The sequence below is a fragment of the Arachis hypogaea genome, chromosome 11 (genome assembly GCF_003086295.3).
Source record: "Arachis hypogaea cultivar Tifrunner chromosome 11, arahy.Tifrunner.gnm2.J5K5, whole genome shotgun sequence".
Taxonomy (NCBI): domain Eukaryota; kingdom Viridiplantae; phylum Streptophyta; class Magnoliopsida; order Fabales; family Fabaceae; genus Arachis; species Arachis hypogaea.
The window spans coordinates 149,191,036-149,203,995 of NC_092046.1; the positions used below are offsets into that span (position 1 = coordinate 149,191,036).

At 31.9% G+C, this 12,960-nt stretch overlaps 1 protein-coding gene across 1 annotated transcript; it reads right to left on the reverse strand.

Moving 5' to 3' along the window:
• Positions 1–1,864: 1,864 nt before the first annotated feature.
• LOC112723692 (uncharacterized) lies at positions 1,865–9,640 on the reverse strand. Its single transcript, XM_072208025.1, has 20 exons — positions 9,296–9,640; positions 9,074–9,162; positions 8,098–8,364; positions 7,677–7,877; positions 7,407–7,490; positions 7,141–7,200; positions 6,992–7,036; positions 6,599–6,798; positions 6,041–6,511; positions 5,542–5,668; positions 5,252–5,449; positions 5,019–5,105; positions 4,429–4,491; positions 3,956–4,030; positions 3,797–3,847; positions 3,392–3,469; positions 3,051–3,185; positions 2,680–2,787; positions 2,397–2,462; positions 1,865–2,213 (listed from the first exon to the last, which is right to left on the reverse strand). The coding sequence occupies exons 3-20, from the start codon at positions 8,353–8,355 to the stop codon at positions 2,145–2,147; spliced, it is 2,376 nt and encodes a 791-aa protein (XP_072064126.1). The 5' UTR covers positions 8,356–8,364; positions 9,074–9,162; positions 9,296–9,640; the 3' UTR covers positions 1,865–2,144.
• Positions 9,641–12,960: the final 3,320 nt, after the last annotated feature.

Sequence of the window (12,960 nt, forward strand, 5' to 3'; positions counted from 1 at the left end):
TAGTACACAAGAGCATTCATTGTTCACCAAAGTTGTAGTACTGATTAATATTGAAATTTGAATTTGATGATAAAAACAAGAAATTTGATTCATAATAGCATTTATTAGATATATAGTATATAAGCTGCTCTTCAACTATTCAGCAACAGAAGCTGAAAATTGATTAGTTTGTTGAATGTTTGACTCTATCTAATACTAAATGGTTAAGAATATTTTAGCTAACTTTTAAAGAAGATAATATACATGAAAATGTTAATTAAGAATAATCAATCCTAAGAGTGAAGTTGATCAACTAAAACCAACACAACTTATGAACATGCATGTTGAGTTCACTTAGGATAGAACACAATTTTTCCCCCTTGGTGTTTAACCAAACAACACCCCATGTTTTATGATTTTATTTACTTCATATGTTTTAATTTTAAGACTGTTAGAATATCATTAGGATCAATTAGTATTATTTAGTATATCTGAATATTTATTATAGGAGATTACGTCTTTATTATTACGATTTTCTTAGTACCTATAAATATCATTTCATATTGTATCATTCCAGACAACTTGAATAGACAACTTGATTACATTCAATAATATACAAATTCTTACTCCAGTTTAGTCTCTTGTTTCTAGCAAAGACAATTATATCATTACTTTTTAAGCAAATATGGGTAATAAAGATAAGCTAGGTGAGTTTTGAATTTTTCCGTTTTAATGTTGTGTTCAAACCTCATATAAAAAGGGTGAAAAAATAAAGTGCATGGTACATGTGTGCCCCCTAGCATTACCATTATTTGTTCCACTTTATGAAAACACAGAAGCTGTGGCCTCTAATATAAGCATTGTATGCACCTTTATATTTGGCACTCTATCATAGTCAATAAAAATTCAAAGTACAAATTAATCAAAGCTACAGAAAACTACCAAGAAACAGGGACACATTTAAGAAGTTAAATAAATAAAGGAAATGGACACACCAAATGTTTTCCATTAATGTAGTAGCCAGGAGGCCAAATCCCGCTATCTTTGCTTTATCATTCTGATTTTTAATCAGCCTGAGAACTGCTATTTCCTTCAAGTTGGACCACACTTTTCAATATTATCTCAAGTGAATAGTTCTATATACTTATGACATTGTGTTTATACATTCACATTTCTCTAAGTCATTTTCAAAATAAATAAATATATAAAAATAAGAATCCCTTGAACACGGGGGCATATGCTTGTATTTAAGTGCTGCCACAGTGCTATACGTTCCAAATAAATGCTGCCCAAAAACAAAAGCCAAAAATAGTTGACATTTGGCATAATACTTGTATTATGTTATGCCACTTCAAGCAAGTTTTTTCTAGTAAAAATTTCTGAGAATATTTTCCTCTGTATCCAATCTTCACGTGATGTGCATAAAACGCCTTCCTTAACCATCAATACTATTTTCCTTAATCAGCATCTTTTCAGATAGTAAAATATTATTAGAGAAAAGGACAAATAAGTCCCTAACCTTTTGTCCCGCGGACATTTTCGTCCCTGATCATTGAAAAATACTTTTAAGTCCCTGACTTTCACAAAACTTGGACGGATCAGTCCCTCCGTCCAAATGCCTCCGTCATGGATTGATCCGTCCAAATGTCTCCGTCAATGACTAATCCGTCCAAATTTTGTAAAGGTCAAAGACTTAAAAGTATTTTTCAATGGTCAAAGACGAAAATGTCCATGAGACAAAAGGTCAGGGACCTATTTATCCTTTTCTCATATTATTAATCCAAAATAAACCCATTTCTTTTCAAAGGAATAGGGTCAAAGTTTAGATGTAATTTTTCAACAATAGAACATGATAACAGTTGGTAACTTCATCATACAAGCATAATAACAGTAAACAAAGATTGAGATATTTACATTTGAAATAAGATTCGAATCATATCTTCGATCCTACTGTAGGAAAATAACATTCATATGGAATAAAAACCTATAGAACTTTTAAGCTTGAACATATTATTTAACTGTTCATTTACATGTGCCGCATAAAGCCTTGTGAGTAAGGAATCTGAATTATATTTTAACTCAATGTAGGAAAATTGTACAACACTGAACTTGCGTTCAAGCTAGAATAAACACAATTATTCCCATGAAGCTTTGCCATTGCGTCCCTATTCTTTTTGGAAGAAAGAGAGTATAAGATCTGTATGTACGGAAAATAGCTGCGTATCCACGAAAAGCTGTAAACAACCGAAGCAACAAATGGGGGGAAATGATCAGCATTAATAATCTGAAAACAATACAATATAATGTTTGTGTGTACAAGATTAAGATGAGTTATGCATTTTAAAACAACATAATCAAGAATAGATATGCAATTTGGTAACATGGCATAAGGCATGAAGTAAGATAAAAAAGTAAACCTTCATAAAAGGCCGATCGCGGTACGGGAAAGACTCGATGAAACTCTCCTTCAAAAGCAAGGATACCTGAAGGTACAAACCACCATCTCAGATCTTCATAATATTTTACCGAAATATGATGTTTGCACAGAAGGCCAACAATTATAAAGGATGGAATACTTCAATGCATGTCTTTTCAGTAAGAACTTTGAAAAATAATATGTAATTCAATTATTGTTTCCATTTTTTGCTTCCAGAATACGTCTTTTCACTTATTAAAGGATGAATTCACAGAATTACAGACCTTATCATCATTGGATTGTACATTGGTAATTGTGTGAGAACGGATGTTATCGCAAAGTGAATCCAAGTAAGATCTTAACACAGAAAGGAACTCCTTTGCAGCTTCCACCTGTAAGGAAAACAAGTGAGAATAACAGAACATATGGAGCAACTGTTGTTAACAGTTTTACATGGAAAAAGTGGTGATAAACCAGAAATACTAAATTTTCTGACTGCACAGTATAACGAACTATTAGGAAACTAAAGAAATGTTTCTTGCAAAATGGCTCTTAAACCACTTGGTATATGCATGACTGACATCGTAGCAATAATAAAGATATTAAACCGAAAAATGGAGAATGGGAAACATTGACATCATTAAGAAAGGCACACCTGAACTTCTGTGCATTCATACACTGGCCTTCTCCTACCCGTGTAACTTTCTCCTACAAGCGTTGCATGAGAAGGACGTAAAGATGAGATTAGCTCTTTCTGTCTAGGCAGTTGTGGGATTGTTGGTGACTTCACCTGTTGCAACATAATAGTAGTTTGGTCCGTCTATCATCAAATGACTAAATGAAAAGAGAAATAATCCTAGGAGCTAAGCCACATTCGGCAATTCCTTCGATAAAGCCTTATTTTTAAGTTATAAAACACAGAAAAGGAAATTCATCCTATGCTTGATCGAGTTATTTTTTTATTAGCAGCAAGAGAGCTGCAAAAGAATGACATACCTGATTTCTATTGGCATCAACAAGAATCACATTGGTTAACTTTGACTGAATTTCACTGGTCTTGTTCTTGATACCAACCTTGAAAAATCATTTTGTAGATAGTCAGAAATCAGACAGGGTATTATAAGAAGGGTTAAGATATAAAAAAAAAAAAAAAAAAAAAAAAAAAAACGTTTAACATGAAACCAAATCCAAAACTACAAACTGTGGTTGCAAGTCCAACTTTATCTTTCAATATATGAAAAATTTACCAGATATAAAGAGATATATATTCATCGTCAATATATAATGCAGCAAAGTACTAAGGTTGCAATCGAACAAACAAAAAGGCAAAAGTAACCTCACTGCCTGACTTCAATTAGATATTATTCCTTAAGAAATAAAGCAGTAGGAAACATTACTCACCACGTAAGGGACAGGTGCATCCAAAAACTCGAGCATGTCATTTGGTAAAACCTAGAAAGTCATGTTCTTAGTCAATCACATATGGTGAAAAAAGAAAAAAGAATAAATAAAAATTCATAAAACTAATTCGATTTAGTGTTACAAGTAAAGGAATCAAACCGGCATTAGTAGGCTTTGCCATTGATAAGGCCGGATTAGCGGAATAACTGACAATACTGAAGCAGATAGAACTCCCTGGCATGAAAGACATGGTAAATTCATATAGAAACAAATCAAGGCAGCAAAGTTATTTCTAATATAGACTGGGATAAAATATCAGCAATTTTTGCAGTAAACTTCACTAAACCATCTCCCCGAACATAACACTGGGTGAGAAAACTAGTTGTCCATTTCATTAAACAAAGATTATAACCATTACTTTGCTAGATATGCAAAAAAATAAACCAATCTTTCATCTAAAATAAGCAGCAAAATTACTGACTCACGTCACGTGCATAATTACTAGAAATATTATTACTGTTCCCGATATATCAAGGAGCTATCAGCAAGTGAACAGTTGTGTTTCCAAAGGACAAAACAAACCAGTGGCCCAAATAACTCATTAACTCACTCCTAACTTGTAAAAGACATACCAAATTAGAACAGACAACAACTATCTGCTTCTCTAGCAGAACTCCAGCAAAGAACGTTAAAACCTGCAGAATAAGGAATGGACAGAGTCAATTAAACATTCTATCAGTTATAAAACTCTTGTACAACCAAAAATCTGGTACACCTGGATGGCAGAATTTCAACATAGTGAGAAAAGTTCCATGCTAAACTAATGCATAAAATGCAGAATTTTCCCCTCAATTTTGATTAAAGTAAAAGCCACCAAACTAATGATTAATTTCAGACCTTCACCGTAAATGTGGAAAATCTTTCAATAAAGCAATATCTCAACAAACAATAATTCGCATATAAACAAGATGTATCCAAGTCAAACATTTCAACTTTTAAAATGCATAAAGTATGTACTTGAGCTGCAACTGAAGCATAAGTCCACTCCTACCATCGAAAATAAATGGTAAGACCATAACAAATCCACCCAAAATAGTTTAACCAAACCTTCTATAGAGGGGTAAACAAGAGTCCATGTACTTGGGAGATCAAGCATGAAATTAACAACACATGGTGAGAACACTTTTAAGTCCATAAAAGCAGACCAAAGGATTAAACATACATGTTCAAGTCTCAAGGTTCCACATATGCATGCTACAGCCCATAGGGATAATGCAGTTGCCTCTTCTGCCAAAAGAGCATTATGTGCCTGTGAGGAACAAACAACCATGAAGCTGTCTTTACCATGAGCAAAGGATTACCAGACAGAATTCCGCCCAGAAGAGTCAAATCTAAATCTTAAATCAAAAGTTGAAAGGAAAAAAGTTCATTCAACCAAGTCTTACAACAACGTACATCAACTAATTTCAGATCAGGACTGCATGATTTTAGACCATCAGTTGGACCAACAAGACATAGAGCTTCCTCAGCTAGTCTATGATATTCCAAGGGATGCAGGTGTTCCAAAGGATGAAATCTAACTGCCAAGCCCCTTGCAGGGCAAGGTAATCGATAATACTCGCTTATAATCTGTAGTGGTCCATGATTATTTTCCTGGTAATTGGAAAAATATCATCAGGTATAAACTATTACCACAACAGATCAGATAACAGTACCAGTACCAGATGCATAGAAAAACTACAAACCTTGGCCCATTCAAGAATATCATTTAAGTCACTTGAATCCTCTTGGCCAGAGGATGACGCTTCCTCTGTCTCGTTATCATCAGCATCACTCCTGAAATTTCTATCTTCACAAGGTGAGCCCTGAAAACTGCAAAGGGGAGATTATACATTTGAGATGCATTACTTTGAAGAAAGTAATAACAATTTGATTGAGGACACTACAAAGCCCTCACAAGTCTAAAGATAGCCAAACTACATGCAAATATTATCAGTTTTGGGGGGGATAAATCAAGAAAACTAGAAGAAAGAAATAAGGAATGCAAAAGATATATATATATATATATATATATATATATATATATATAAGCAAGAAGAAACAAGCTATTCAATGTAGACAAAGCAATCCAATTGATAGGAAAATAAAATGAAAAATAACATACAAAGCGAGGATTGCACTCATTCTGCATGTCAATGAAGGAGATTCCCAGAAACAACAGTAATAAGGTTCAGGGCCATGTACCTGCAGGAAGATTCTGAGCTTTCATACTGGCAATAGCGCAGAAGTGGCAATAGAGCATTGGGTAAATGCTTATCTTCTGAGTGTTTGTTGGTTGCAAAAGCATCTGTATACTGATCACCGTCTTCTGAATATGTAGGGCCCGATTCTTCTTTGGCCATTGCCCTTCCAGTTTCAGGATCAGTTGGTTCAACAATCTCATAACTGATTCTCTCGTAAATCTGCAGTTCCCCGTTAACCATTTGATGCTCTGGATGAGCATCACCCACAATATTTTCAGGCGAAGACCTTCTTAAGCTTGACTCAGAAATCATTGGACTTCCATCAAGTTTGCCTTCCATTGGCCCATCACTCACTAACATGTGCTCAAAATTACCATCTGAGTTTTCATCCTCAGAGTTACCATCAAAAGATTCAAAACTTAAATCTCCAATACTTTTCGTCAACCGATCCAGCCTCTCTTGTGTGAAGATGCTTCAGAGATATTAATAGAACAAAGTGAGCAAAAATGGTAAAATCATATGTAGAATGCTTACCGATAGACCCATTAAATAAACCTACCTTTGTAAAACACCAAAGTGCAATTCAAAAAATGGGAGCCTTGAAAGAATGCAGTAACATCTCTGTGTGGTTAATATATGACGTCTCGAAGAAGAAAAAGGTGGTTGTTTATCAGAAATCAGAGAAAGCAATCCAGAGGGCTTATGAACTAGTTCTTCAACTAAGACACAACACCCATAAAGCGTTGAATGGTCTGCACCCTACAAAGTTGAAGGAAGGAAAAAGAAGAATTTCAAACATCATGAACATGGCAACAAGTACAATGCAGAAATAAATAAATAAGGAAAGGCATTCTTTTCCCCATCTTAACTATATGTAGAATAAATTCCTACATATAATTTAGCACATGGTTTGAAAAGGCTGCCTTTGTTAAAATAGGATAGCTTCACACACCTGTAACCTGAACACAAATGACAGATCCCTTTGTTTGATATGTTCCTGCAATATACAAGCAGAATACTTGTTATCAATGTGAACATCCAACTGAAACTAAAAATGATGCTAAAACTAATATTAATGTCAGTATTGCATAGCACAAATACCTGCCCAAAAAGAATTTCATTCAACTCACTCATGGATGGGGTTCTCTCAATAGCACGGACCTATAACCGAAACCAAAAACATTGAAACATAACTAAATGATCATATGAACATTAAGAAAGTGTAGGTCGAACAAGTAGAAGACTTTATTACTATTCACTGTACAAATACATGTATAAACAACTATTGTTGCCGAGAGTTTAAATACAAGTAAGAATATCATTAGTTGTTGATATAAAGATAAAAGTTCATTAAGCATACACCTAACCTCCAATCCTCCAGGGAAGCAGAAAGAGAGAAGATCCTTGCTTTTAAGAGGCAGCTTTTTTTCAGGAGGATATACAAATAAAACCTGGAAAAACTTGAATATGAGTGCTAAAGGTACTGAGATGGTTAAAAAATACAATCATCAATAAAAATTCTGGTGATCATAAAAGTAAAAACTGAAATGATAATACATGAACACTAGAACAAGTAGCACTGGCAATGAGAATTAAAAAAGTACAATAATTCAATCTCTGCTACAAAAATCCACAACCTGAGGTTCAATATTGGGCTCTATATTGGGTTCTATACGGGATTGATTCTGATAACCAAGTGCACTTCTCAATTTTCCCGGGCTTTCAATTTTTCTATCAACATATTGCCTTCGCAGTGCCTGAACATCACAATTTGGATGAAGTCCCACAACCACCATGCTTTCAAACAGCTGTGAAGGCTCCTTCCAAGATCTGTGGTCCTGCGAGCTCAAAAGAGGCAAGATTTAATGGCACAGCAAAGAGTTGTGAGCAAAGATGCAACGGTTTAAAGTGAAACAAACGGAAACAAGCATTCAAACCAAGTTCCAGAGATAATACGATAATAAGAAGCATGAGCTTTGTTTAATTGTTATACTCAAAAGCCTAGAAGGAAAATGTAATTCTGGTATACTGAAGTCAAAACCCAATTCTGTAACATACAGTGTGTTGCAATTGAAAGTTTGCAGCCCATTGACGCTTCAAACTAGTCAGGATTTCTGGATTGTAATACGCATTTTTAGAATCAGGAGAGCGTGAAAATCCCTTTATCATCTTTGTAACTTGATTATGTAGCCTCTGAAATTGGCTGCCACCAGTATCATCTTTCAAAGTTGGAGAACTAACAGCAGCAGCAACAGCCCTAGCCACTTCACCCCAACTAGGACTAGCTGACTCTTCCTCCTTTGCTATGCCAGTCATTGTTCTTTCCTAATCATGATAAGCAATGACAGAAAATCAGATAAACAATTTGTCAGAAGTCAGAGTATTCATTATGAAACAATGTTATGCTTGAACTTCACATTTATCTGGTAGTCACATGAACATTAGAAAACTTTACTTGAACTGACTAAACTTGCCATTAGCAAGATGTTTTGCTCATTAGTATTAGCAGCAATTGCACCAACTGAATTAAAAAAAAAAAAAATTTCCATACATAATTAAAAAATAATAATCAAAATTAAAAAACCCTGGACTTTGCATATACTTAGGCCACATCCAATGATTCAATTTCCCTTTTTCCCCCATGTCGCTCATTAAAAGATGTTAGGTAAACCTAAAAAACTTCCCCCCACAATAAAGAATCCTAATTATTTAAAAGATTTGTTTTCAGCCCAAAGAGCATATAGTATCCGATCACAGTCATAGTAAAAAATCGGATTTTTCACGTTCTGCTCTGAAAAACACAGATTAAGTATACGCGATGCGCATCGAATTAAACCAAAACACAGAGAAAAATAAAGTTCGATAGAAGCTTCTTCTTCTTATTATTATTATATATATAAGGTACAGTAACCCAGAAAAAAGCACACAAAAAATCTAATTGAGCATATATGCAGCTGAAACTGGAAACAGTAAAAGTTAGATAGATGAAATAAATGAATTATTAACGAAAGAAGAAGAAGAAGAGTAAGCTGACCTGGAAGCTGGAAAATTAAAAGGAAGAGGAAGAAGGAAAATTATAGAGAGATGTTGAGGCGGCCTTTAGCGAAGATGTTGAGGTCTTGGCTTTAACGGAGGAACAAAAGTAAGATTAAAGCTTAATTAATTATTAATCAGCTTCTTCAAGTAGTGTGAAATAATAAATAATTAAATAAATAAATAGTGGTATTAGATTTAGGAATAACCGAGGGAGCAGAACCTAAAAAAAAAAAAAAAGGGAAATAATAATATTAATTTGAGTGTGAGCAGCGGCAGCGGAGAAGCCTTGTGGTTGTCGAAATAATAATAAAACGACAAAGTGGGAGGAAGAGAAGAGAAGAGATGAGATGCAGCAGAAAGAAAGAAAGAGAAGGAGGCTATGTTTTGTTTTGTTTTGTTTTGGGAGGTAGCGTTACATACAGTTTCTGGTTCTGCTCGCAGTCGCAGCTGACTAGTGAGTAGTGACTAGGGACTACTACTTGGTTCCCCTTCCTTTCTCTCTCTACTCACATTCTTCTTTCTTTCTTTCTTTTCCTCTACTACTCTCTAATTTGGGATTTTTTTCAGAAATAAATTAAAAAAATATTATTTTTAAAAACAAATTATTTTAATTTTAATTTTTAAAATATTTTTTTTTTTTGGTTTAGTATGAATTTGGGAGTGACCAACTTTTATAATTTTATAGAGTCTCTTGTTATATTAAACTAGGTGTACTACTAGGTGTATTGTTCTTTTTTTTTAGGACCAACTAGAAAAGACAAAGACTAATTTCTTATGAATTTGAATTTTATTTAAAAATTTATTATATTACGTATATAAAATAAAATTTAAATCTTTAATATTTATTTAAGTAGACGAATAAGATGATATCAATAGTAATTTGTTTCTCGTATTATTTTTGGGTAAAGCATTAAATTGGTCCTCTACGTTAGCATAATTTTGTTTTGGTCTTTTAAGTTTAAAGTGTTCTATTTGAATTTAAAAAAGTTTTATTTAGCTTCAATTTAGTCCCACCGTGAGGTCAAAGATAAATAATTAACGGAATGTCCCACATGACAGTAATACAAGAATAAGATCGATAATTTGGAGAACAAATACAAGTTCTTGAGGCACAAAATAAACCGTGGATGTATCAATATATTTATTTATCGTTTTTCTTACAATTTAAATGAAATATTTTTTATAGAACTAAAGAGAAAGATAAATAAATGTATTGATGCATCTAAGGTTGATTTTGTGTCTTTAGAACTTGTACTTGTTCTCCAGATTATCGACCTTATTCTTGTACTACTGTTATGCAGGACATTTTATTAATTATTTAGCTTTGACCTTATGTGAGACTAAATTGAAGATAAATGAAACTTTTTTTTGATAAATATGACACTTTAAATCTTAAGGATCAGAATAAGATTATGTTCGAATATAAACGACCAATTTAATACTTTATCCTATTATTTTTCTTTCTTTTTTAATTTTCAATTTCGCTTCTCTTTTCAACTTTTAAAACCAAAAATCTAACAAAATAAGGATTCATCATGAATAATTATAACAATAGATTTATATATCTATTTTGATTTTTTCACAACTTGTTTCATATTAATTTTAGACTCCATAAATTCATCACAAAGTTTTTGAAAAACTACCTATTCTATTACTCTAATTTATCTTTACAAAATAAGATTTAAAAATATATATATATTATAATTATTTTGGTTAAAGAAAATCTAAAATTTAATATAATTATGCAAGATTATAAATTACACTGAAATTGAACTCCTAAAAGCATATAATAATATTGTTAATTATTATAGTTAAATACGATGACCATTTAATTATAATTAAATAATTAGAAACAAAAAAAAAAGATTACTTTTTTACACTTAATAATAAATTGATTAATGGACGGTGGCGAGTGACAGAAGGGTGGCTCAGGATGACGCTTTGCGTATAAATACATGCAACTTAAAGTCTTAGACATACGGTAGGGGATGAAGATAGTCTCCAACTTTTCTTATAGATGATGATAACGATAATATTATTTTGGTCAAATCGGAGAAGCCTAATCCTCCCTATTAATTTAATTAATTAAAATATGCCGTTCCACTTAAAATAAAATTAAATCATAAAAGAAGAGAGACGGAGACCTAACCTAACAAGGTTGGTGTATGTAGTAGTATATTAATTTTAAGAGTAAAGTATTCTTTTTGTGATTTTGTTCCAATGTTTGGAGTGAATTCTATTTGTATTTTTAACGTTTAAATTATTCTATTTGTATTTCTAATATTTATAAAAGTGATTCAATGTTATCCTGCCGTCAATTACACATCATGAACGCCTTTAGTTTGAGTTTTAAAAATCTCTTTCTTGAAGTTAGAACACAAATGTCTGGGATAGAATCGATGATTTACTCCAAAAAATAGCTCATCAAATGTTGAAACTAATTCTTACAATATTTACATAATTCACTTTTCTAGGGACATAATTGAATCTAAACACAAATAATGGGTATAATATTAAAATCGAACACATCCAAATGACACCTAATTCAGAATGAATACATCCAAGTGAGAATAATTGAAAAATATAATCTGATTTATTAGTATAATTAATAGTAGAATAATATTGAATCACTTTTATAAACATTAAAAATACAAATAAAACAATTTAAACGTTAAGAACATAAATAGAACTACAAAAATGGTAATTTACTCTAATTTTAATTTTACAGACTTTTTGCTCAATGGGTAATCTTAATGATTACGTGTGGGAAGTTACCTTTATTTGTTATTCGGGTCAAACGTTGAGAATTCAAAAGAATATGAGTCGTGTGATAATCTAGATCAATGTCTAAATACTGAGTCAAATTCTCTAGATAAAATGATTTTATATATATAGGAATTTACTAAATACTAAAATTCATTTGAATATAGGATTTTACTACGATAGTAACAGTCAAATAATAATAATAATAATTGATTAAGAACGTACAAATCGAATTATTTTTGTCCTTTTAATTTATGATGTGGTATAATTAAGCTTACATGGTACCTACTACCCCATATAAGGTTGAAAAGAAAAGTCCAACTTAGTTTAGATAGGATTAGAGGATAAAAAGGGGAAAGTGGCATGAATATCATGAGGGTGACCGAACTATGTAGGACTTTAATAATTTTCTTTAATTTGTAGTCGTGATTATTCAAGGGACCTACTTACTCGGATTATGATTATCTTGTCTGATATAATTGCATGAAACTACAAGTGTTAGCCAAACCTTCGTTTTCCCTGGTACGGTTACCGTGTCTCTTGAACTGATGATATTTTTATATGGTACTTTAACTCCCGCAGTAAAACCGAAGCAGATATAGTAGTCAATAATAGTCCTTTTAATTAACAGCAATAAGCTGAGTTTTGAATTACCAATTACTCTTAATTTGGGCTAGATTTTTTTTCATTGTTCAGGGTTTAAAAAGGAAGGTAAGATTCATTTCATCATTTGTGTAATGATGCAAAATGTAATTTAATATAAATTTGTTAAGTATTTATTAAAAAGAAATAAATTTTTTTTACTAATAATAACTAAATTCAATCATAAAATAAAAGTTACAAAATTAAGTACTTATTTCGACGCTATTAAATTAATAAAAAAAATTTTTTTTAGTGAAAGAAGCATTTTTTTTAGAATAAAAAAATATTTTTATCTTATTTTATCCAAACATAATTGATAAATAAAAATAGTCACAAAAAAAAAATTGATAAGTAAAAAAAATTTTTTTCATAAGATATCTAATATAAAATTACTTTTATTTTTATAAAAAATAGTTAAAGAAAATACTGTTAGGGAGCTAATGGTCTAAATTTTTGGTCCAATATGAATAAAACCAATGA

Coding starts and splice junctions, on each gene's coding strand:
- LOC112723692 (XM_072208025.1), bottom strand. CDS start 8,355: ATGACTGGCATAGCAAAGGAGGAAGAGTCAGCTAGTCCTAGTTGGGGT. Junction 6,799..6,991: donor CATTTGTGTTCAGGTTACAG/GTGTGTGAAGCT, acceptor TCAACTTTGTAG/GGTGCAGACCATTCAACGCT. Junction 5,450..5,541: donor ATATTCTTGAATGGGCCAAG/GTTTGTAGTTTT, acceptor TCCAATTACCAG/GAAAATAATCATGGACCACT.